This window comes from Pan troglodytes, chromosome 9 (assembly GCF_028858775.2).
Source record: "Pan troglodytes isolate AG18354 chromosome 9, NHGRI_mPanTro3-v2.0_pri, whole genome shotgun sequence".
Lineage (NCBI taxonomy): Eukaryota > Metazoa > Chordata > Mammalia > Primates > Hominidae > Pan > Pan troglodytes.
The window spans coordinates 89,220,336-89,239,818 of record NC_072407.2 but is presented as its reverse complement, the minus strand read 5'-3'; the positions used below and the strand labels follow the sequence as shown (position 1 = coordinate 89,239,818).

Here is a 19,483-nt window from a genome sequence, read left to right as displayed (position 1 = left end):
AAATCAAAACCACAATGAGATACCATCTCACACCAGTTAGAATAGCAATCATTAAAAAGTCAGGAAACAACAGGTGCTGGAGAGGATGTGGAGAAATAGGAACACTTTTACACTGTTGGTGGGACTGTAAACTAGTTCAACCATTGTGGAAGTCAGTGTGGCCATTCCTCAGGGATCTAGAACTAGAAATACCATTTGACCCAGCCATCCCATTACTGGGTATATACCCAAAGGACTATAAAACATGCTGCTATAAAGACACATGCACGTGTATGTTTATTGTGGCACTATTCACAATAGCAAAGACTTAGAACCAACCCAAATGTCCAACAATGATAGACTGGATTAAGAAAATGTGGCATATATACACCATGGAATACTATGCAGCCATAAAAAACGATGAGTTCATGTCCTTTGTAGGGACATGGATGAAATTGGAAATCATCATTCTCAGTAAACTATCGCAAGGACAAAAAACCAAACACCGCATGTTCTCACTCATAGGTGGGAACTGAACAATGAGAACACATGGACACAGGAAGGGGAACATTATACTCTGGGGACTGTTGTGGGGTGGGGGGCAGGGAGAGAGCATTAGGTATATCTCCTAATGCTATACGACGAGTTAATGGGTGCAGCACATCAGCATGGCACATGTATACATATGTAACTAACCTGCACATTGTGCACATGTACCCTAAAACTTAAAGTGTAATAATAATAAATTTTTTTTTTTTAAAAAAAGGCTGTCATTTGCAGCAACATGGATGGGACTCAAGGACTTTAAGTAAAATAAGCCAGGAAAACAAAGAGAAAAATCACATGTTCTCTCCCTCATTTATGAAAGCTAAAAATTAAGACAATTGAACTCATGGAGATAGACAGTAGAATACGGGTTACCAGAGGCTGGAAAAAATAGTGGTGGGGCAGGGTGGAGGGTAGTGGAGTTTGTTAATGAGTACAAAAATATAGTTAGATACAAAGAATAAGACCTACTATTTGATAGCACAACAGGGTGACTACAGTCAACAATAATTTATTGTATATTTAAAAATAACTAAGAATATAATTAGAATGTTTGTAACACAGAGACATGATAAATGCTTGAGGCAATGAATCATTTATCCTGATGTGACAGTTAGGTATGCACTGTATGCCTGTATCAAAACATCTCATGGACCCTGTAAGTATATACACCTACTATATACCTATAAAAATTAAAAATTTTAAAAATTAAAAATAAACATAGAACCGAATTAACATTAAAGACCTTTCACTTAAAAATCAGTAAATGGTTTAAACGCCAAGATCAAAAGTTTTTTATTTGCTTCTAAAGTTATCTCTAATATACTAAGGTATGTTTATATAAAGATGTTCAAGAATAATCACAAGTCTTTCACTCAAGACTTGCAGGTTGTCCAGCCAATAAATAGTCTGGTTTTCTTAAATAGATAAACTAAATCTACACCTTGAGACTAATAAAATCATTTATTTATGCCTTCACAGAGAATTGATTAGAATTCTCAAATGGCAAAAAGAAATAATGTTTCTAAAAGTTTAAAGTATAACAATAAACTCTGACTTACACTGATTTCTAACTGAAACTGCCATGCTGCACAATGCTGACATCAGATTATTTAAGATATTTCTACGGTGAATCAGTCCCATATAGTCTATAGATTAACTGCTATGACAAGTTGGAACCATTCAATCTATATGTTAAAATAAACTTGGATTTGTTGTTGCTTTTGCAAAGGCATGTGGAAAGAATTTCTAGCTGGTACTTACTAGGTTGGGATTGAAGGAGTTATAATACACTTTACAGTACTATTTTAAATTTATCTATAAAAATTATGCTGAACTACTTATTTTCTCTCAAATATTCCCCATAGACAGATACCTAATGGTGGATATAAAATCAATGAATTAATATTTTTAAATGTTGCATTTTTCTTTTTTATGTGTGAGTAGGGTTAAGTGCAATAGTTTTGATGTTTATTGTTGATTCTTTCTTTTGCTTCTCAATTAAAAGATTTAGTAATCAAAAGAAACTGATCTCTTTTTCTACATGACTGTTGGGAAGACCCCAATCAATCCTGAATGAAAAATTATGATGAATGCAAACTGCTTTGCCCATAAATACATATTTGGAAGTAAAGAAATTATTTCAAGGGGTGCATGAGACCAAATTTTCTAAAAAGTTTTTAAATATGACTTCTGCTTGGCCAAAATCGATAGAAACAAACAATGCCCTAAGGTACAGCAATGATAATAGCATACATAATAATAATAAGGTGATTGAACAAAGGATGTAAAACTATTATGAAGAATGCCCACTGAGATTATACAAAAAGCTCTTTCAAAACATCCTCAGGATATATTCCACCTTCCCTTGTAATCCAGTTCCTAACAGAATCCATAGCATGTATGGGTATCAAGAGATACTTGTGATGGCTAGCTACATGGCTGGCAGGCCAGCTGACCATAACAGAAGTAGAGCCCTCTCCTCACACAGTACCTTTTCCCAGCCCAAGCCTTGAAGCATTTCACATTACACACCAGAAGTAAGTGGATGATTCCATTTGAACATAAGCCTTACTTCTGGTGAATAATATGAAAATCTGATTATAACATATGAGAAAATATATGTAAAATAACTATTAAAAAACTATTAAGAGCTATGTAAAAGTAAGTTATTTCATTACACATTATAGTTTTCACATAGTTTTCAATATCAAAAACGTGTTGCTTTTAAGTAAATTCATAGTATAGTCATCACATCTTGTGACATCTTTGGAAAATATTTATGAAACTACTTCTCAAGTTCTTTCTTTGAAAAAAAAACTGGCATATTTTCTTTTTATTGAAAGCAGGCCTCATTTCCCCATTTCCCCTTTGCCCATTCACAGATTAGGATAAAAACACAAGTTGACTTATTTCAAATATAAAATTCTTCCCTATCCTCTTCTCAAAGGAGGTTACCATAAATGGAGTCCTGGGGACAATATCATTTGACTATCCAACTTCATGCAATTAGATTTAACATAATTGTTAATAAATGAAATAAATGTGTCCTCAAATGTATGTACTTATAATAAAATTTAATTTTAAAATAAAATATTCAAATGCAATTGGACCTGCCAAGTGTTATGTACAATAGTGTTTGTTCATTCCCAACACAAGCTAGCATGCAGACAAATCTAATACTGTTTTGTTTGGCTGTAATACTTTATAAATTGTTTGATTTTACCATTTACCAAACCTCTGTTGAGCTATTCAAACAAACTTCTGCCAAGAACAGCGAATTTGGTGATAGTACTTCTTTTAGGAGAAAAACAACCCCTTTCCTCAGAAAATTAAAAGTGTTTATTTTGGCACTTAAACCTTGTATTGAGCCTTCTGGAAAGTATTTTAAACTGTTGTTTTTAACCTAGACTTGTGACTGAAACAGGAAAAGGTTCCGTAGCTCTGCACCAAAACACATATTTATAGGGTTGATTTTCTTTCTACACCAAAAATACTGGGTTGATGGCAGCAGTTTTCAAAACATAATTTCCTAGACCCATGCTATAAATTGGGTCTTTATTGGTGTATTTAACAAATGATTTATTTTTAAACCTCAAAAACTTCTGATGACTAAGAAATGCTACACATTAATCACATATGTCTTTAAGTGCCACAATGGGAAAGGTTTTAAATACCTGTTCTGTTAGGAATTTTCACGAAAAAGAAAATTTACTTGAGATTGGACTTTCTTCTTGTGTATGTCAACAAGTTATGTTTCTAGTTTTTAAGCTTTTTACGATTGCATTTTCCCTACTGGGTAAGCTATATCTTCAGGCTAGATAGAACATAAAAATATGAAGACAAACTATGTGAACTTTTTGGAATATTGTCTTAATAATGTGTCTGAATACAATTAAGAAGTTTTTAGAAATCAATGAGTCATTGTTCCTAACTCCCAAAACCCACTTCTAAATTATTAAAATATAGGAAAGAGGCCACAGGAAAAGTGTATTGCATATGCAGATACAGTAAAAGTAATAAATAGATCAAACAATTTCACAAAGACAACCAGACAGCTCCAATAATTCTTCAGTCATTAATGACTGATACAAAATCCTATGCATCCCAATGACTGATACAAAATCTTTTGCAGTTCAAGTCCTCCCTACCTTGACTCGTCATCTATGTTTCCCCTTCTAAAAGCCTGGCTGTCTCTTTACAAGAATAATTACAGTAACATCATCATTTTTTATTTGCATATGACATTTTTAAAACTCAAAACAATTTAAAATTATATAATTGTGCTTTATAAAATGTTTATTAGGACATACTAGCAGGAAATTGGTGGTTTAAAAATCACATAATAGAGATTTATGATCTCTACTATGTGATCCAGCAATCCCACTGCTGGGTATATACTCAAAATAAAGCAAATCAATATATCGAAGAGATATCTGTACTCTCATGTTTGTTGCAGCACTGGTCACAATAGCAAAATTTGGAAGCAGGCTAAGTGTCCACTGACAGATGAATAAATAAATAAAATATGGTACATAATATACAATGGAGTATTATTCAGCCATAAAAAAGAATGAGATCCTGTCATTTGCAACATAGATGGAACTGGAGATCATTATGTTAAGTGAATTAAGCCAGGCACAGAAAGGAAAATGTCACATGTTCTCACTTATTTGTGGGATCTAAAAATCAAAACAATTGAACTCATGGACATAGAGAGTAGAATGATGGTTACCAGAGGGTGGTAAGAGTAGTGGGGAGCAGGGGGAGGTGGGGGTGATTAACGGGTACAGAAAAAGAAAGAATGAGACCTACTATTTGATAGCACAACAGGGTGACTATAGTCAATAATAAATTGTACATTTTTAAATAACTAAGAGTGTAAATTGGATTGTTTGTAACACAAAGGATAATAGCATCTGGTTATTATTCATCATATCCCTGTATCAAAACATCTCATGTACAACTACTATGTCCCCACAAAAATTAAAAATAAAAATTTTTAAAAAAATTCTGGTATGGTTGGATTGTTTTATTCTTAAAGAAATATATCTACCAAATATATCCTACTAAAAATCCACAACTGTCTTTGCTAATTAAGCACAGATTTTAATTTGAAAAGCCTGGTCCCGTCTGCTAAGACTGAATTTTGCTAGATCCATAAATATAAAAAAAGATCTATCCAAATGAGGGCAATAAGAGTAAAATAAATGGAAATTAATTGGTATCACTAAAAATAAAGAAATAAAGATTATAAAGGAGGGGACTCTCCCTAATCAAAAATCATTCGCACACTGCTGGGATTATACGAAGATGGCAGAAATCCTTCTTACTGGCATTTAAATCTTGGGCCATCCTAACGCTCTTCCCCTTAGCCCCCAACAAACCTGAGACCAGTGTCAATGAAAAGTACAACTTTGACATTATAACAAACAATATTTTACAGACTATCATTAATGTGCTAGGTTATCCTTGCAGAAGGCTTAGATAGAGATCTACTGTCATTTTTTCTTATCTAAATGTAAAATGTTGATTGTTTTACAAGTGAAAAACACTTAGGTATTTACATACAATCAGGTCCATAAAAGATAAAAATTCACTTATCAGGATTTGAGTCCTATTAATTGACATATTCAACTTTCTAGGATGAACTTATAAATAGAATGGGGGGTGGGGAGGATAAGTCTTCCTTCCCTCTCTTTCTATTTTCTTAACTCACAAAGGAGCAATGATTTACCTCTGTCCACTCTGGGCAGGGGTGCGGGGGGAGTATGCTGCTCGTAAGGGATAATTATTTGGAGAATAGTTTCGTGGTTGATGAAATTACAAAGAGATACTGTTTGGGGTATTAAAGTAAATAAGTATAACAGAACATACCTGAAAAAGAACATGTACATGGCAGCTGTGATGCAAAACAAAAGGACCTGTAACAAAGAGAAAATATATTACTTGCAAAAGAACACTGACATCACCATTTGAGTGACTCATACAAGCAAAATACTATTAAATCTTGTGCCTGAAACAATAAAAGGATATACAAACCAGTCACACACATTTCATATTCCTCAACCTTTCATATAAACGAAGCTTGTTCAACCTGCAGCCTGCAGGCTGCATGAGCCCCAAGACAGCTTTGAATGTGGTCCAAAACAATTTGTAAACTTTCTTTAAACATTGTGATTTTTTTGCAATTTTTTTTTAGTTCATCAACTATCATTAGTGTTAGTGTATTTCAAGTATGGCCCAAGACAATTTTTCTTCTTCCAACGTGGCCCAGAAAAGCTAAAAGATTGGACACCCCTAATATAGCCCATATTAGGAGAATAAATTGCAATACTTATATGTAACTATCATCATGTATATAATTATATATAATACATACATATATAGACGGGATAGAAGGGTAACAGGGTTCACAAAAAAGGGAGCAGCTAATTTTTAACTGTCTGTTAGAAAGCCTAAACATGCAAGCTTAACTTAAAAACAAGGACAACATCTTTTGTATAATCAGTTCAGTGAATAAATCAGAAAGGTTATTAACTATGATATGAAGATGACCAGACCTTCTAATGTAAAATACAGTCCAGTTGTCAACCAATTCTAATCAATAAGAAAAGCTCATAAAAATACAATATTCCTTTGTGGAATACAGACTAGCTGTAAAAGTAATTCCTCTAGAAGCAGGCACAAGAACATCTGAAATGATGATCTCAAAAACATCACAGTAAACACAACATATTAAGATGGTATGTTGAAGGAACCCAGAACTCCAGTCCTGACTAACGTCTTAGTTATACCAAAAAAACAGATTAGAAAAGTTGTTTTAAATCACAAAAATTAAAATTGTAGAATGCATTCTTATGTTAAAAACAACAGTACAAATGAAGCCTAAGAATCGTCAATGGCCTCACATCACAGACAAATAAGAAATGAACTTTCTTTCAATTGTGAAAGGGTGACCACAAGAACAGAAATGAAAACACTGCAAAAAATGTTTTGCTATTTCTAACACAAATAATTTCTAGTCAACCTGATGAAAGCATGGTAGTTCTGCCATTACAAATCAAGCCTGACAAGTTTGCTGTCTTAGCCTAAGATAAGCATTATACATACAGCCTGAATGACTTAGAAATATATAAATATACCAATGAAAAAAAGGATTGTTATCAACTAATATGAAGTAAATATTATATATATTTATGTAACATTTTATATCTATAAAATCTTTCTGTGCTAAACACACATACTCTCCTCCCCTCCCTCTTTCCCTCCTTCCTTCCTCTCTCCATCTCTCTTCTCCACTGACTTAAAACACCCTATCCATGATGCATAAGGTTCATTTTACCATTTCACTGTTTTTAGAAACATAACTTAAAGCATGCAAAATAACTTTCAGTTATTCTAATTGATTATAAATTGAAGTCTAAGTGGGTTTATTTACTGGTTATAATTTGCCTAACAAAACCCAGTCATGATACTCAATTTTTTTAAATTTCTCTATCATTCAATCCCCGTTGGACAATGTCATCCTTCCCAGATGTTCAATGCTTCAGACTTTTCCTGCACTAATCAGTGTCCCCCTTGCAGATCACACTAAAAACCTCTCTAGAAGTATCCCACAAATCTTTCACACACTCTTCATCTTCTCTAAATATCCAAAGTCTGCCTTCCCTCAAAATGTTGCCAGGTTCTATCCTAATATGCTAACCTATCTGTGTTCATACTAAACTGATAATTATTTTTACAAATAATACACTTGAAACTGAGAAAAAGTACAATGTTTAAGAACTCAAGCTTTAGAGTAAGATAGATCTGGGTTTGAATCTTAGTTCTGGGTAACTCTAGATACTTTATATAATTTCCCTAAACCTTAGATCCCTTATCTATAAACTGAGAATAATATCATACTTTGAATTATTTAGAAGAATTAGTGAGATGATGCATATAAAAGTGGAGGCATCGGCAGATTGTTTTTATCTTGTTTTGTTACTGACATAAGTGATCTAGATAGAAAAACCTAACCCAGAGACATAAATCTGGAAAGAAATTATTTTTAATCAGGCAGCCCTTTTGAAATCTCTAATATCACCAATAATTAGGAGAATAAATCAAAAGGATATTACAGTGCAATTGACTGATTCATTAAACAAATATTTATTGAATTCCTACCACGTGCCAGGCACTGTTCTAAAACTTAGAACAATGCACAAAATGGACAAAAGTCTTTGCCCTCATGGAACTTATCTTCTAGCCAGGTGAGAGAATATATTTTTAAAAAGATGTATGTTAGACAGTAGTAGGAGTTTTGGAGATAAATAAAGTAGAATAAGAAAAAAGAAATACAGAAGACTGGGGATTGTTATTTTATACAAAGTGGTCAAAGAAGAAGAGACTTGTTAGCAGAGACACTATAAGAGAAAAGCCAGAGGACCATATGCATAGAGCCCCTGGAAGGATTTTGGATTTTATCAAGAAAGATGGGAACTTAATGCAAAATATGTTTGTTATTATTTTAGTTAAAGATGCTAAAAACAACATTTCATTTTTAGCTAAGTTTTTAAAAAGTTTTTAAAACTGTGCTAGTTTATCATTGTAACTTTCACAAAGTATTTTTCCAAATAAATCTAAATCCACAGTTAAATAATGAAGAATATTTCCTCTGTGTTTGAAATTACAGAATTTTAGAGCTGAGATCAATTTTGAAACAAACCATCATATTTTTTCATCAGGAAACTCAGATCCTGAAAAGGTAAGTGATATGCCCATACTCACTGAGCTAGCTGTATCTTACATTCCTTCATTAAACAAATATTGGCCAAGTGGTTACTCTGTACCTGCTAGATAGGATATTTAAATATAATTCTGACCCTCAAGGACATTACAGGATACTGTAGTCCAACACTGTAGTTACTGGACACGTGTGGCTATCTAAATGATTTAATAGCTTTATTGAGGTATAATTAATATAAATTGTACATATTTAAAGTGTACAATTTCATAAGTTTCAACATAGCTATATACCTGTAAAATAATCATCATAAGCAAAATAATAAACATATTCACCCAAAAAGCTGCTTATAGCATTCTCCCATTATTTGTTGGACGGTAATTCCACCTTTCTTTGGCTTGATGTTAGCTCTCTTGTAGTTTTAACTGATTGGGGTCTTTATATTTGAAGTGCATTGCTTGTAGGCAGCATATAATAGTTTCCTGCTTTTTTATCCTATCAGAAAATCTTTGTGTCTTAATTGAGATATTTAGACTATTTACATTTAATGTGATTATTGGTATGCTTATGTTTAAATCTATCATCTTGCTATTTATTTCTCTACTTGTCTCTTACTGTTTTTTCCCCTCCTTTCTGCCCCTTTTAGATTAACTGAGTTTTTGTTCTGTTTTGTTTTGCTTTGTTTTTTGAGACGGACTCTCGCTCTGTCACCAGGCTAAAGTGCAGTGGTGCAATCTCGGCTCACTGCAACCTCCACCTCCCAGGTTCAAGCAATTATCCTGCTTCAGCCTCCCCAGTAGCTGGGATTACAGACATGTGCCACCACACCCAGCTAATTTTTGTATTTTTAGTAGAGATGGGGTTTCACCATGTCAGCCAGGCTGGTCTCAAACTCCTGACCTCAGGTGATCTGCCCACCTTGGCCTCTGAAAGTGCTGGGATTAGAGGTATAAGCTACTGCCCCCAGTAACTGAGTATTTTTCAATAATTCCATTTTATTCCCTTTGTTGGTTTATTTTAGTGTTGGTTTTATGGTTTATAGTACACATCTCTAAATTGTCTATATTCAAATGACATTATACTACTTAACACACAGAACACAAATCTTCCAATAATGTATTTCCATTTCTCCCCTCAACCTTTGTGCTATTATTGTCATCCATAGTGCGTGTATGTACAGATACATCTAAATTCATCATATTTTAATCACTTTGACTTAAAAATGTAGGTCTGCAAAAAGTTTTTTCATTTTGTTTTGAAAGATACTTTTGCTGGGTATAGAATTCTGGGTTGATGGATCATTCTGTTTCAGTGGTTTACAAATGTCACTCCATTGTCTTTTCACAATTTGATTATGATGTGCCTGGGGTAGTCTTCAAAATATTTCCTGTAGTAGGAATTATTAGGCTACTTAGATCTGTGGGTTTACAGTTTCCATTAAATTTGAGTAATTTTCAGTCATTATTTCATCATTATTTTTCTTCTCCTTTCTCCTCTGCTTCAAGAACTCCAACTACATGAATAGGTTACCCACAACTCACAGATGTTATCTTTATTTGGTGATTAAAAAAGAAAAAACAAAACCTTGGCCAGACACGATGGCTCATCCCTGTAACCCCAGCACTTTGGGAGGCCGAGGTTGTCAGATCACTTGAGGTCAGGAGTTCATAACCGGTCTGTCCAACATGGCAAAACCCTGTCTCCACTAAAAATACAAAAATTAGTCAGTCATAATGGTGCATATCTGTAATTCCAGCTACTTGGGAGACTGAGACATGACAATTGCTTGAACCCAGGAAACAGAGGTTGCAGTGAGTGAGACTGCACCACTGCCCTCCAGCCTGGGTGATGGAATGAGACTCTGTCTCAAAAAAAAAAAAAAAGTCTCTTTTCTCTCTATGTTTCATTTTAGATGGTCTCTATTCTTATGTCTTCAGGTTCACTAATATTTTATTCTGCAATGTATAATCTGCCATTGATACAATCCAGTAAGCTTTTCATCTCACATATTTTAATTTTCATCTCTAGAAGTTTCATTTTTCCTTTTTCCCCCTATTTCCATATCTCTAACTTTTTGAAACTATAAAATTCAGTTATGATAACTCTTTTTAATGTCTTTGCCTGCTAATTTAACATATTTATAAGTTCTCATTTGGCATTAATTTGCTGATTTATCTCTTCATTATGGCTCAAATTTTCCTATTTCTTATTGCATGGTGGTAATTTTTTACTGGCTGTCAGCCATTCTAAATTTTACCTTAATGGGTGTTGTCTATGTTTGTATTCCCATAAGTTTTCTTGAGCTTTGTTGTGAGACACAGTTAAGTTACTTGGAAATGGTTTGATCTTTTAAGGACTTGCTTTTAAGATATTTTAACAAGAAATGAAATCCAGGGCTAATTATTCCCCATTACTAAGGTAAAACATTATGTGTACTTTACCCAATGCCATGTGAATCTTTGAGATTTTCCAGTCTGGCTAATAAAACAGTATTCCTATTCCTGTTTGAGTGCTAACTACTCAATTAAAAACCTCTAATTCTTCAGATTGTTCCTTCTTTGGCCTGGAGCAGTTTCCTCACATGTAAGCCTTACTCAGTAATCAGCTGAGTACTTTCCTCTCTAGTCCCCTGTTCTGTGAACTCTATCCAGCATGGTCCGCCTACACTTTGAGCTTTATTTCCTCAACTCAGAAAGTCCTCTAGGTTTTGTCTGAGTGACACCTCTTTGATCCATGCCTGGAAATTCTCTCTAGACAGTAAGCTTGGGTAACTGTAGAGCACATTTGTTTCCTATATCTCAGGGAACACTGTCCTTCAATACTTAATATCCAGGATCTTGCATACCATTTTTTCATAGACTTTGTTCATGTTTTTGATCAAGTTGGTTCCACTCTCCAACTGGAAGAGCAAGTCTATCACGGGTATCAAATCATGACTGGAATCAGAGTGTGGTTATTTAAATTTAAATTAATTAAAATTAAATAATATTAAAATTTGTTTCCTCATTCACCCTAGCCATATCTCAAGTAATCAAAAGCCATATGCGGTAGTGGATACCATAACAGACAGAACAGATATAGATCATTCTCATCACTGCAAAAAGTTTTACTGGACATCTCTAGACAGTGAATGACATTTTCACTGTGTATTACAGCAATGTTTTAGCACTTTACATATTTTAACATTAGCTGCAAAGTATACATCTGCACATATATATACTTTACACTTTCATGTGTAAATTGACACAAAAAATCAATGATCATATCATTTAATTTGTTCACTTGTAGAAACAATATAATACTACCTATTACATATGCCATAAGGATTTATATATGATGTAACATACATAAAGCCTAATAGTGTGACTAGCACATCATAGATGCTCAATACATGGTAATTTTTAACTTGAAAAAATTTCTCTATAATTCATTACCACTTCACAGCCATGGGGCAATATACTTCAGCCGGATAAGTAATTCTGAAATTGCTGTTTTCACTTTTTTTAAAAAAGTTTTAAATTCAAAAAATAATATCAGTCATACTAAAACATGGATGAACCTCGAATACATTATGCTAAGTGAAAGAGGCCAATCACAAAGACCAATTATGTATGACAGTCTTAATATAAAATTCCAGAACAGGCAAGTCCACCTATAGAAAGTAGAACAGTGGTGGCCTAGAGTTGGAGGAGTAAGGGGTGATGGAGAGGAACTACTAAGGGATGATGAGGAAGGACTGCTAATAGGTACAAGAATTCTTTGGGGGCAATGAAAAGGTTTTAAAATTAGATTGCAGGGTTGGATGCCACACAACTCAGTAAATATTTGAAAAACCCATGAAACTGATATAATAACTGGTAAATCTTATAGCATATAAACTACACCTCAAAAAAGCTGTTAAACTGATACAAAAAAAGTAATGCATGTACATGATAAAAACAAAAATTCAAACAGAATAACAACGAAAAGAAAGTTCCCTTCTAAGACTTTTGGACTTTTATAGAATGTTGTATGAGTATGTACATACCTTTGTACATAGATACACATCAAATAAAGACATTGCCTTAAAGACATATACTTTTCAATTTTACATACACAAAGCATACACATATGGATATGCTGAAGTTTATTTAAAGTCTCCTATGAATCCTTAGAGTGGACGCAATAAACATTTCTAAATACCAAAGTATACTTTGTAAACATCTCTGGAGGTGAATTCTTGTCAAAGGACAAGTACATTTTTAATTTTGACAAATATTGCCAAATTGACCTCCAAAGAAAACTACACCAATATATACTCCCCACAACAGCATATGAAAGTAGCTATTTCCTTACACTAGTTATTTTCCTATACCCACAAAAACTGTGTTTTATCAAACTGTTTTATCCTTGCCAGTCTGATGGGTGAAAGAAATATTATTTCATATTATAGTTACATCTCTCTTATTAGTGAAGCTGAGCCTCCCAGGTTTATAATCCTTTTGTTTGTTTTTTTGGTTGGCTGGTTGGTTGGCTAAACTACTTTTTCGTATGCTTTATTTTTAGTTGGGTTAATGGTCTTTTAGAAACCATTTTGCTTTTTGAAACTGAATATATTTATATGAAAACATGGAATTTTATTATCAACAAAAATATGGGTGGTTAAATAAAAGCAATCACATAAAAGAAACGTCAAAATGTATTAAGCCAATATAACATGAGGGTACAGAAAGTATAACAAATAATGTGCAAATAAAGTTCATTCAGCTGGAAAATAGTGTTTTCTCTCTGCAAAGACTTTGTAGGAAATGACAGATTTACAATATATTGTTTCCTGTTATAGGTCTTACAAAACTTTCAAGAAAAACTGTACTATTCTGTCATCACTATGTCATGTAGAATTACACGAAAACTATGCCTCACAAGCAGTAGCAAAGAAACAAAATCACAATATAGGAAGTCCTTAAAATAATCAGAAATATCAAAAATGTGAACATGACTGAAAGTAAACACAGCCTGTTAAAGAAAGCTGTTTTTACTACTTAAGCCTGCAAGTGGTTAAAACATATATCCATTTTAAATTCTACTAGAGAACTGAACACATGGTACATTTAACTATTTCCCACCACAGAACTCTTCTGCTTTTCATTAGTGTATTTGATTATTTGATTTTTGCACCTGATCACAGTGCCTGTGGCCATTCCTTCTTGAGTATCTCCAAAGACATTGGTGCTTAGTGAGTAGTGAACCTAGCTAGCCTTCACTATTCACCAAGCTCATCTCCCCCCGTATTCATTAAGATCCTCTTCCTTCCATGACTCAGATAAATACTGACACTCATTGCTCTTCTCAAGAAGAGCAATACACTTCCTCTTGCGCCGTCTGTACTTCATTCATATTTTAGACATGTTTCTACCTATCCATTCAACAAAAATTAATCTGGTGTCATGTGTTTCTAATATTTTATAACTCTGCAACTTGAAAGGAGACAGATGTAGAAAGGTAAGCTCCGGATTCAGGAGCCTTCATGATCTTGAATAAAACAGAAAAGACAAGGAACCACAAGTTCTCACCCTCCTTCATTTATTTATTCCATATCTGCTATAGTCCCAGCACACTAGGGGAAAATAACTACCTAATACTTGATTCTTGTTGCCCTGAAGAACATAGTTTGGTGGAAATGCAGGCATATTAACAGATCATTCCAATAGAATACAATAGGATAGAAGTAGTTACACTTCATCCTATAGGTGGCACTCACCAAAACATCTGATTATATTGTTATTTTAATTATTTAATATATTTAAGCAATGGTTTTGGTGTTGTTTGTATACTTTCTTTATAACTCTTACTTACTTAGAACACAAAGTACCATAGGGCAGAGTCTTTTATAACCACATACGTAGATACATTATTGATAATAAGAGTTTTTATAATGTTAGTTTCTATTTAAAGAAACCATCTGTCAAACTAAACAGTACTCCCATTCATATACTTTTTTAAAAGACTAAACTTTAGACTCTGCTAAGCATCTTCAACTTTTCTGAAAACAGACTATTGCATGGACTCTTTGTGAATACAGCTCTTACTGAACAAGTAAGTATTATTATAATTTACAATGTGTGTTCAAAGTCAAAATATATGCAATATATCATTATCATAATATTTATTTGTCTTATATGTAATTTTAAGCAACACTATCCTAAAGTTAAATAGCTATGTATTGTTATACAACAAATTTTTAAAATCATTGTTTAATTAAAATCTCCCGTAATATACAGTCCATTTTTTTAATTAGTTCATTTGTGTTGCATTAGCAGCTTTACCTAATTTTTTTTTTATGTTTCTATTCCTTGATAAAACAAATACAGGGAAAGCATAAAAATCTTAAAGAGCATTTAGAGCCAAAAATGCCAGACTAGAAGTAAGAAAGAAGTCTTGGGTCTCCAGGTTAAGACTTTAAACTTGATGAAATCACTGTAATTCTTTAAACCTTAATTTTTCACCCATAAAAAGAAGTTACATTAATCCCTAGGATACTTCAGAACTTCAAAGTTCTATCATTCCATAAGTCAATTTTTTTCAGTGTAGAAGAAACATTTCAATGCATATCGTAACTAATATATAATATTATAATAATATAGAATAAGCCAAGTCTCAGAATTTATGTATACACCAAGAAAATAAAATTACTTTCACTGAATTGAGTGTGGAAACTCACAGTAAATATGCCAGAAACTTAGGCCTAGACTCTTACTTGCACTGTTCGCCATTGTGTTTTTTTGTTTTTGTTTTTCTTTTTTTGAAATGGAGTCTCACTCTATTGCCCAGGCTGGAGTACACTGGGGCAATCTCAGCTCACTGCAACCTCCACCTCCCAGGTTCAAGTGATTCTCATGCCTCAGCCTCTCTAGCAGCTGGGATTATATGCATGTGCCACCACACCCAGCTAATTTTTGTATTTTTAGCAGAGACGGGGTTTCACCATGTTGGCCAGGCAGGCTGGTCTCAAACCCCTGATCTCAGGTGATCCACCTGCCTCAGACTCTAAAAGTGCTGGGATTACAGGCATGAACTACCACACCCAGGCAACCATTCTTGATTTATACCTTCAAGGCCACTAAACAGAGTCTGGCAACACATTAACCTTTAAATATTCCATTTGTAGAAGCAGATATGTTAGAGTGGCTGGGTGAAGTACAGCCTATATGCTATCCTGTCCTTTTATAGTCAGTAGATTAGTTGTAGTTGCATCTTGTCTTCTGTAAAAACAGGACAATTTAAAGTAAAGTTTTCAATACTCAGTAAGTAATATTAACGATATCCTGGAAGTTAGAGTCCTTATTACAACAAAATTCTAATTCCGCTGACAGATTTTTAAAAATAAACAGTTTAAAACAACTTGCTACTTGAAAGATTACAGATAGAGATTTACATATGGAAAAATCCAGCTTTTATTTAAAATATAAAAGAAAATTCAATGGTCAAATGACAATCAAGATAAGAAATCATTCATGAAACAGAATACTAATTCAAGTATACTCTCAGAGCTGGGACTATAAAAGCCAATTAGACATCATCATCAAACACCCAAAACATTTTATTCACATCTCTATTTACCATGTAAAGGAAATGCAGTTCATTGGAAGTAAAGGTTAGCTAATGACTTAGGTTTAAAATTTACAAGACATTCAGCTGCATCTTTTCTTTCCCACACGGTTCCTCTATTTTATGGTCAATTAATTGGTCATTGTAAGTCATTATCATTAAAAATGCAATTCAAAATAAACAAGAAAAGAATTACTGTGGACAGGAAGAGTGAGGAACTAAAAGGAGCCATGGGAGAGTTTAAAGATGGATAGTTAATGAAGGCAAATTTCTTTTTAAAGTAACCAATGAACATGGAGAAAAAGAAAAGAGGATGAATAAAACAATATTCATAATAATAAACTATTAATGGTGCCAGGCAGTAGACAAGTTTTTACCATTCCTACTTTAAAGATAAGGCAATTGGACTCAAAAGTTAGGGTACTCACCTAAAATCACAGAATATTTAAGTAGCTGAAGCAAGACTCAAAGCCAGGACTGTCTGACTTCAAACTGAAGCTTTCAATTATACCCCTCTGCCTCTAAAAAGTACTTTATTCTTAATAATGTTGGTTTAGTGACTACTGTGCTTCCAAAGTAGGAGTAATCCCCCTAATGCTTCCAAAGGTAAAAAGAAATTTGCCTTCACTAACTATCCATCTTTAAACTCTCCCATGGCTCCTTTTAGTTCCTCACTCTTCCTGTCCACATTGATTCTTTTCTTGTTTATTTTGAATTGCATTTTTAATGATAATGACTTTTTTTTAAAAAAGATGTGTCTGTCCTTGTAAAAAAGGGAGTGAGGAGAATCTCAGAGTTCAGTATAATAATAATAATTATAGAGTAACAACTTCATAAATTGCAGATGTTATTGAATGGTCACCATATGTTACATGTTATATGAAGTCCTTAACATACACTGTTTCATGTAATGCTCAAAACACCCCTGCGATGTAGGGATCATTACCCCTACTTCACAGATGAGATTTAGAGAGACATAGATAGTTAGGCGATTGAGCCAGGTTTTGAAACCAGGTAAGATTCCAAAGCCCATGAGCTGTCATGGATTTCTCTCAAGTACTTTTAAAAATCCCATTAAAGATTTACAGCATTTACAAATTTCATTCAATTTCATTATGAAACATCTACTATTTTCATGTATAGCAGATGAAATAGTAAGTTAAAATATAGTCTGTGTTAAGAAGCTCGTTATCTATACAATGAACGAGATTTAAGAAAAGGTGACAGGAAAATTCCATAATCCTTATTTATTCTAGTGAAGAACAGCAATGTAAGAAGCATAATTTTTAAATTTCCAAAATAAATAATCTAAATATTATGAACAAAAACTAAAACCTCACTTGTTTATATATATAGTAAGATGAGAGGATAAACTGCATGAGTAAGCTTTTCAATGTGTTTATATAAACTTACAAGAGATCATTATTTATCCTAATGCTGCCAAACATGTTACTTTTTCAAATTCAGAAAAAAAAAAAAAACTCACAGGTCATTCAGCATATGGAGAAGGAGAAGAAAGGTGCTATATGAACTCAGGGCAAAGTTACAGCTGAAAAAATATTATGTTTTCAGTAGGGCAAAGTAGACAGGTCATCTATGTGAAGTCTGCTTGTTATAAATGAACAATTTGTAGTAAGTTCATTATTTTCATCCAAAGGGTGGTATTCCCATTAACCTCAAGTAAGAATAAGAACCAGGCTTAAGGTGATATTATGTTTTTCCTCCTGAGACATTAAAAAAATAAATAAATAAGAGCTTCTAGATTACTTTAGAAAGGTCACAGCAAGGCCACATAACAAACAGCACATACCAATATGGCAATTCAGATTTCTGTCATTTGACAAAAGCTAAGAAAGATCACTAGAATGAAGATTATTGTTCACTAAGGTGGCCAATAAGATAGCACTCACTCACTACCTCACTAAACTACAAGGTTTTGTGGACAAAAGGCCAACAGTGGCCCTCTAGCTGAGTTCCACATTTTTTTAAGTGTATATTGATCCCAATTTAATCCCAATACGTAATTCAAGAAAAAGCACCCATCAACAACAAGTAGGACATATAATCTCTTTACTTGTTTTAATTACAGCACATGAGTACATTACTCATATATTAGTATAACAGAGTAACACTTAGTTCTCCCAAATAGTGTGTCCTGTTGCCCAACCTCAAGCCATCTACCAGTTCCCTGGGCATATGGTCATTCCAAAATTCATTTGAGAAAATCCTTCCTTAATTAGGCATGGTATTGCTCATATCTGGTTTGGTTTGGACCTATCCAGCTGCAAATTCCTCTTTTCATACTCAGTTCCCGTTATCATTTCTTCAGTCAGAAAAGGTCCTGAACTAATAATGTTTTGGGGTGTCTTTCTTTTCTTTCTTTCTTTCTTTCTTTCTTTCTTGGGGTGTCTTTCTTTTCCTTCTTGGGGTGTCTTTCTTTTCTTTCTTTCTTTCTTTCTTTCTTGGGGTGTCTTTCTTTTCCTTCTTGGGGTGTCTTTCTTTTCTTTCTTTCTTTCTCTCTCTCTCTCTCTCTCTCTCTTTCTCTCTTTCTCTCTTTCTTTCTTTCTTAGACAGTCTTGCTCTCTTACCCAGGCTGGAGTGCAGTGGTGTGATCTCGGCTCACTGCAACCTCTGCCTCCCAAGTTCAAGCGATTCTCCTGCTTCAGCCTCCAGAGTGGCTGGAATCACAGACATGCACAACCACACCCAGCTAATTTTGTGTGTGTGTGTGTGTGTATTTTTAGTAGAGACAGTGTTTCACCATGTTGGTGAGGCTGGTCTCGAACTCCTGACCTCAGGTGATCCCCGCCATGCCCAGACTTTTTGGGGCTTTTTTCTAATGCGGTTAAATGAAGACTTAAAGCGCAATGAGTGTATGCACTTAAATTCTGAATCAGATGAACTGTAGAAGTGCTTTTCAGGCCGGGCCACGGTAGCTCACGCCTGTAATCCCAACACTTTGGGAGACCAAGGCAGGCGGATCACAAGGTCAGGAGATGGAGACCATCCTGGCTAACACGGTGAAACCCCGTCTCTAATAAAAATACAAAAAAAAATTAGCTGGGCATGGTGGCTGGCGCCTGTAGTCACAGCTACTCGGGAGGCTGAGGCAGGAGAATAGCATGAACCCGGGAGGCAGAGCTT

General features: G+C 34.0%; 1 protein-coding gene across 11 annotated transcripts in view; it reads right to left on the bottom strand.

The window, feature by feature from the left end:
* TMEM135 (transmembrane protein 135) overlaps window positions 1-19,483 on the bottom strand; it is a 352,995-nt gene that overhangs the window by 80,968 nt on the left and 252,544 nt on the right. For all 11 annotated transcript variants that reach the window (XM_016921748.3, XM_016921749.4, XM_001175336.8 and 8 more), the window contains one exon: window positions 5,902-5,948. In XM_016921748.3, the coding sequence (XP_016777237.3) occupies window positions 5,902-5,948 (47 nt within the window). The remainder of the gene's footprint in view (window positions 1-5,901; window positions 5,949-19,483) is intronic.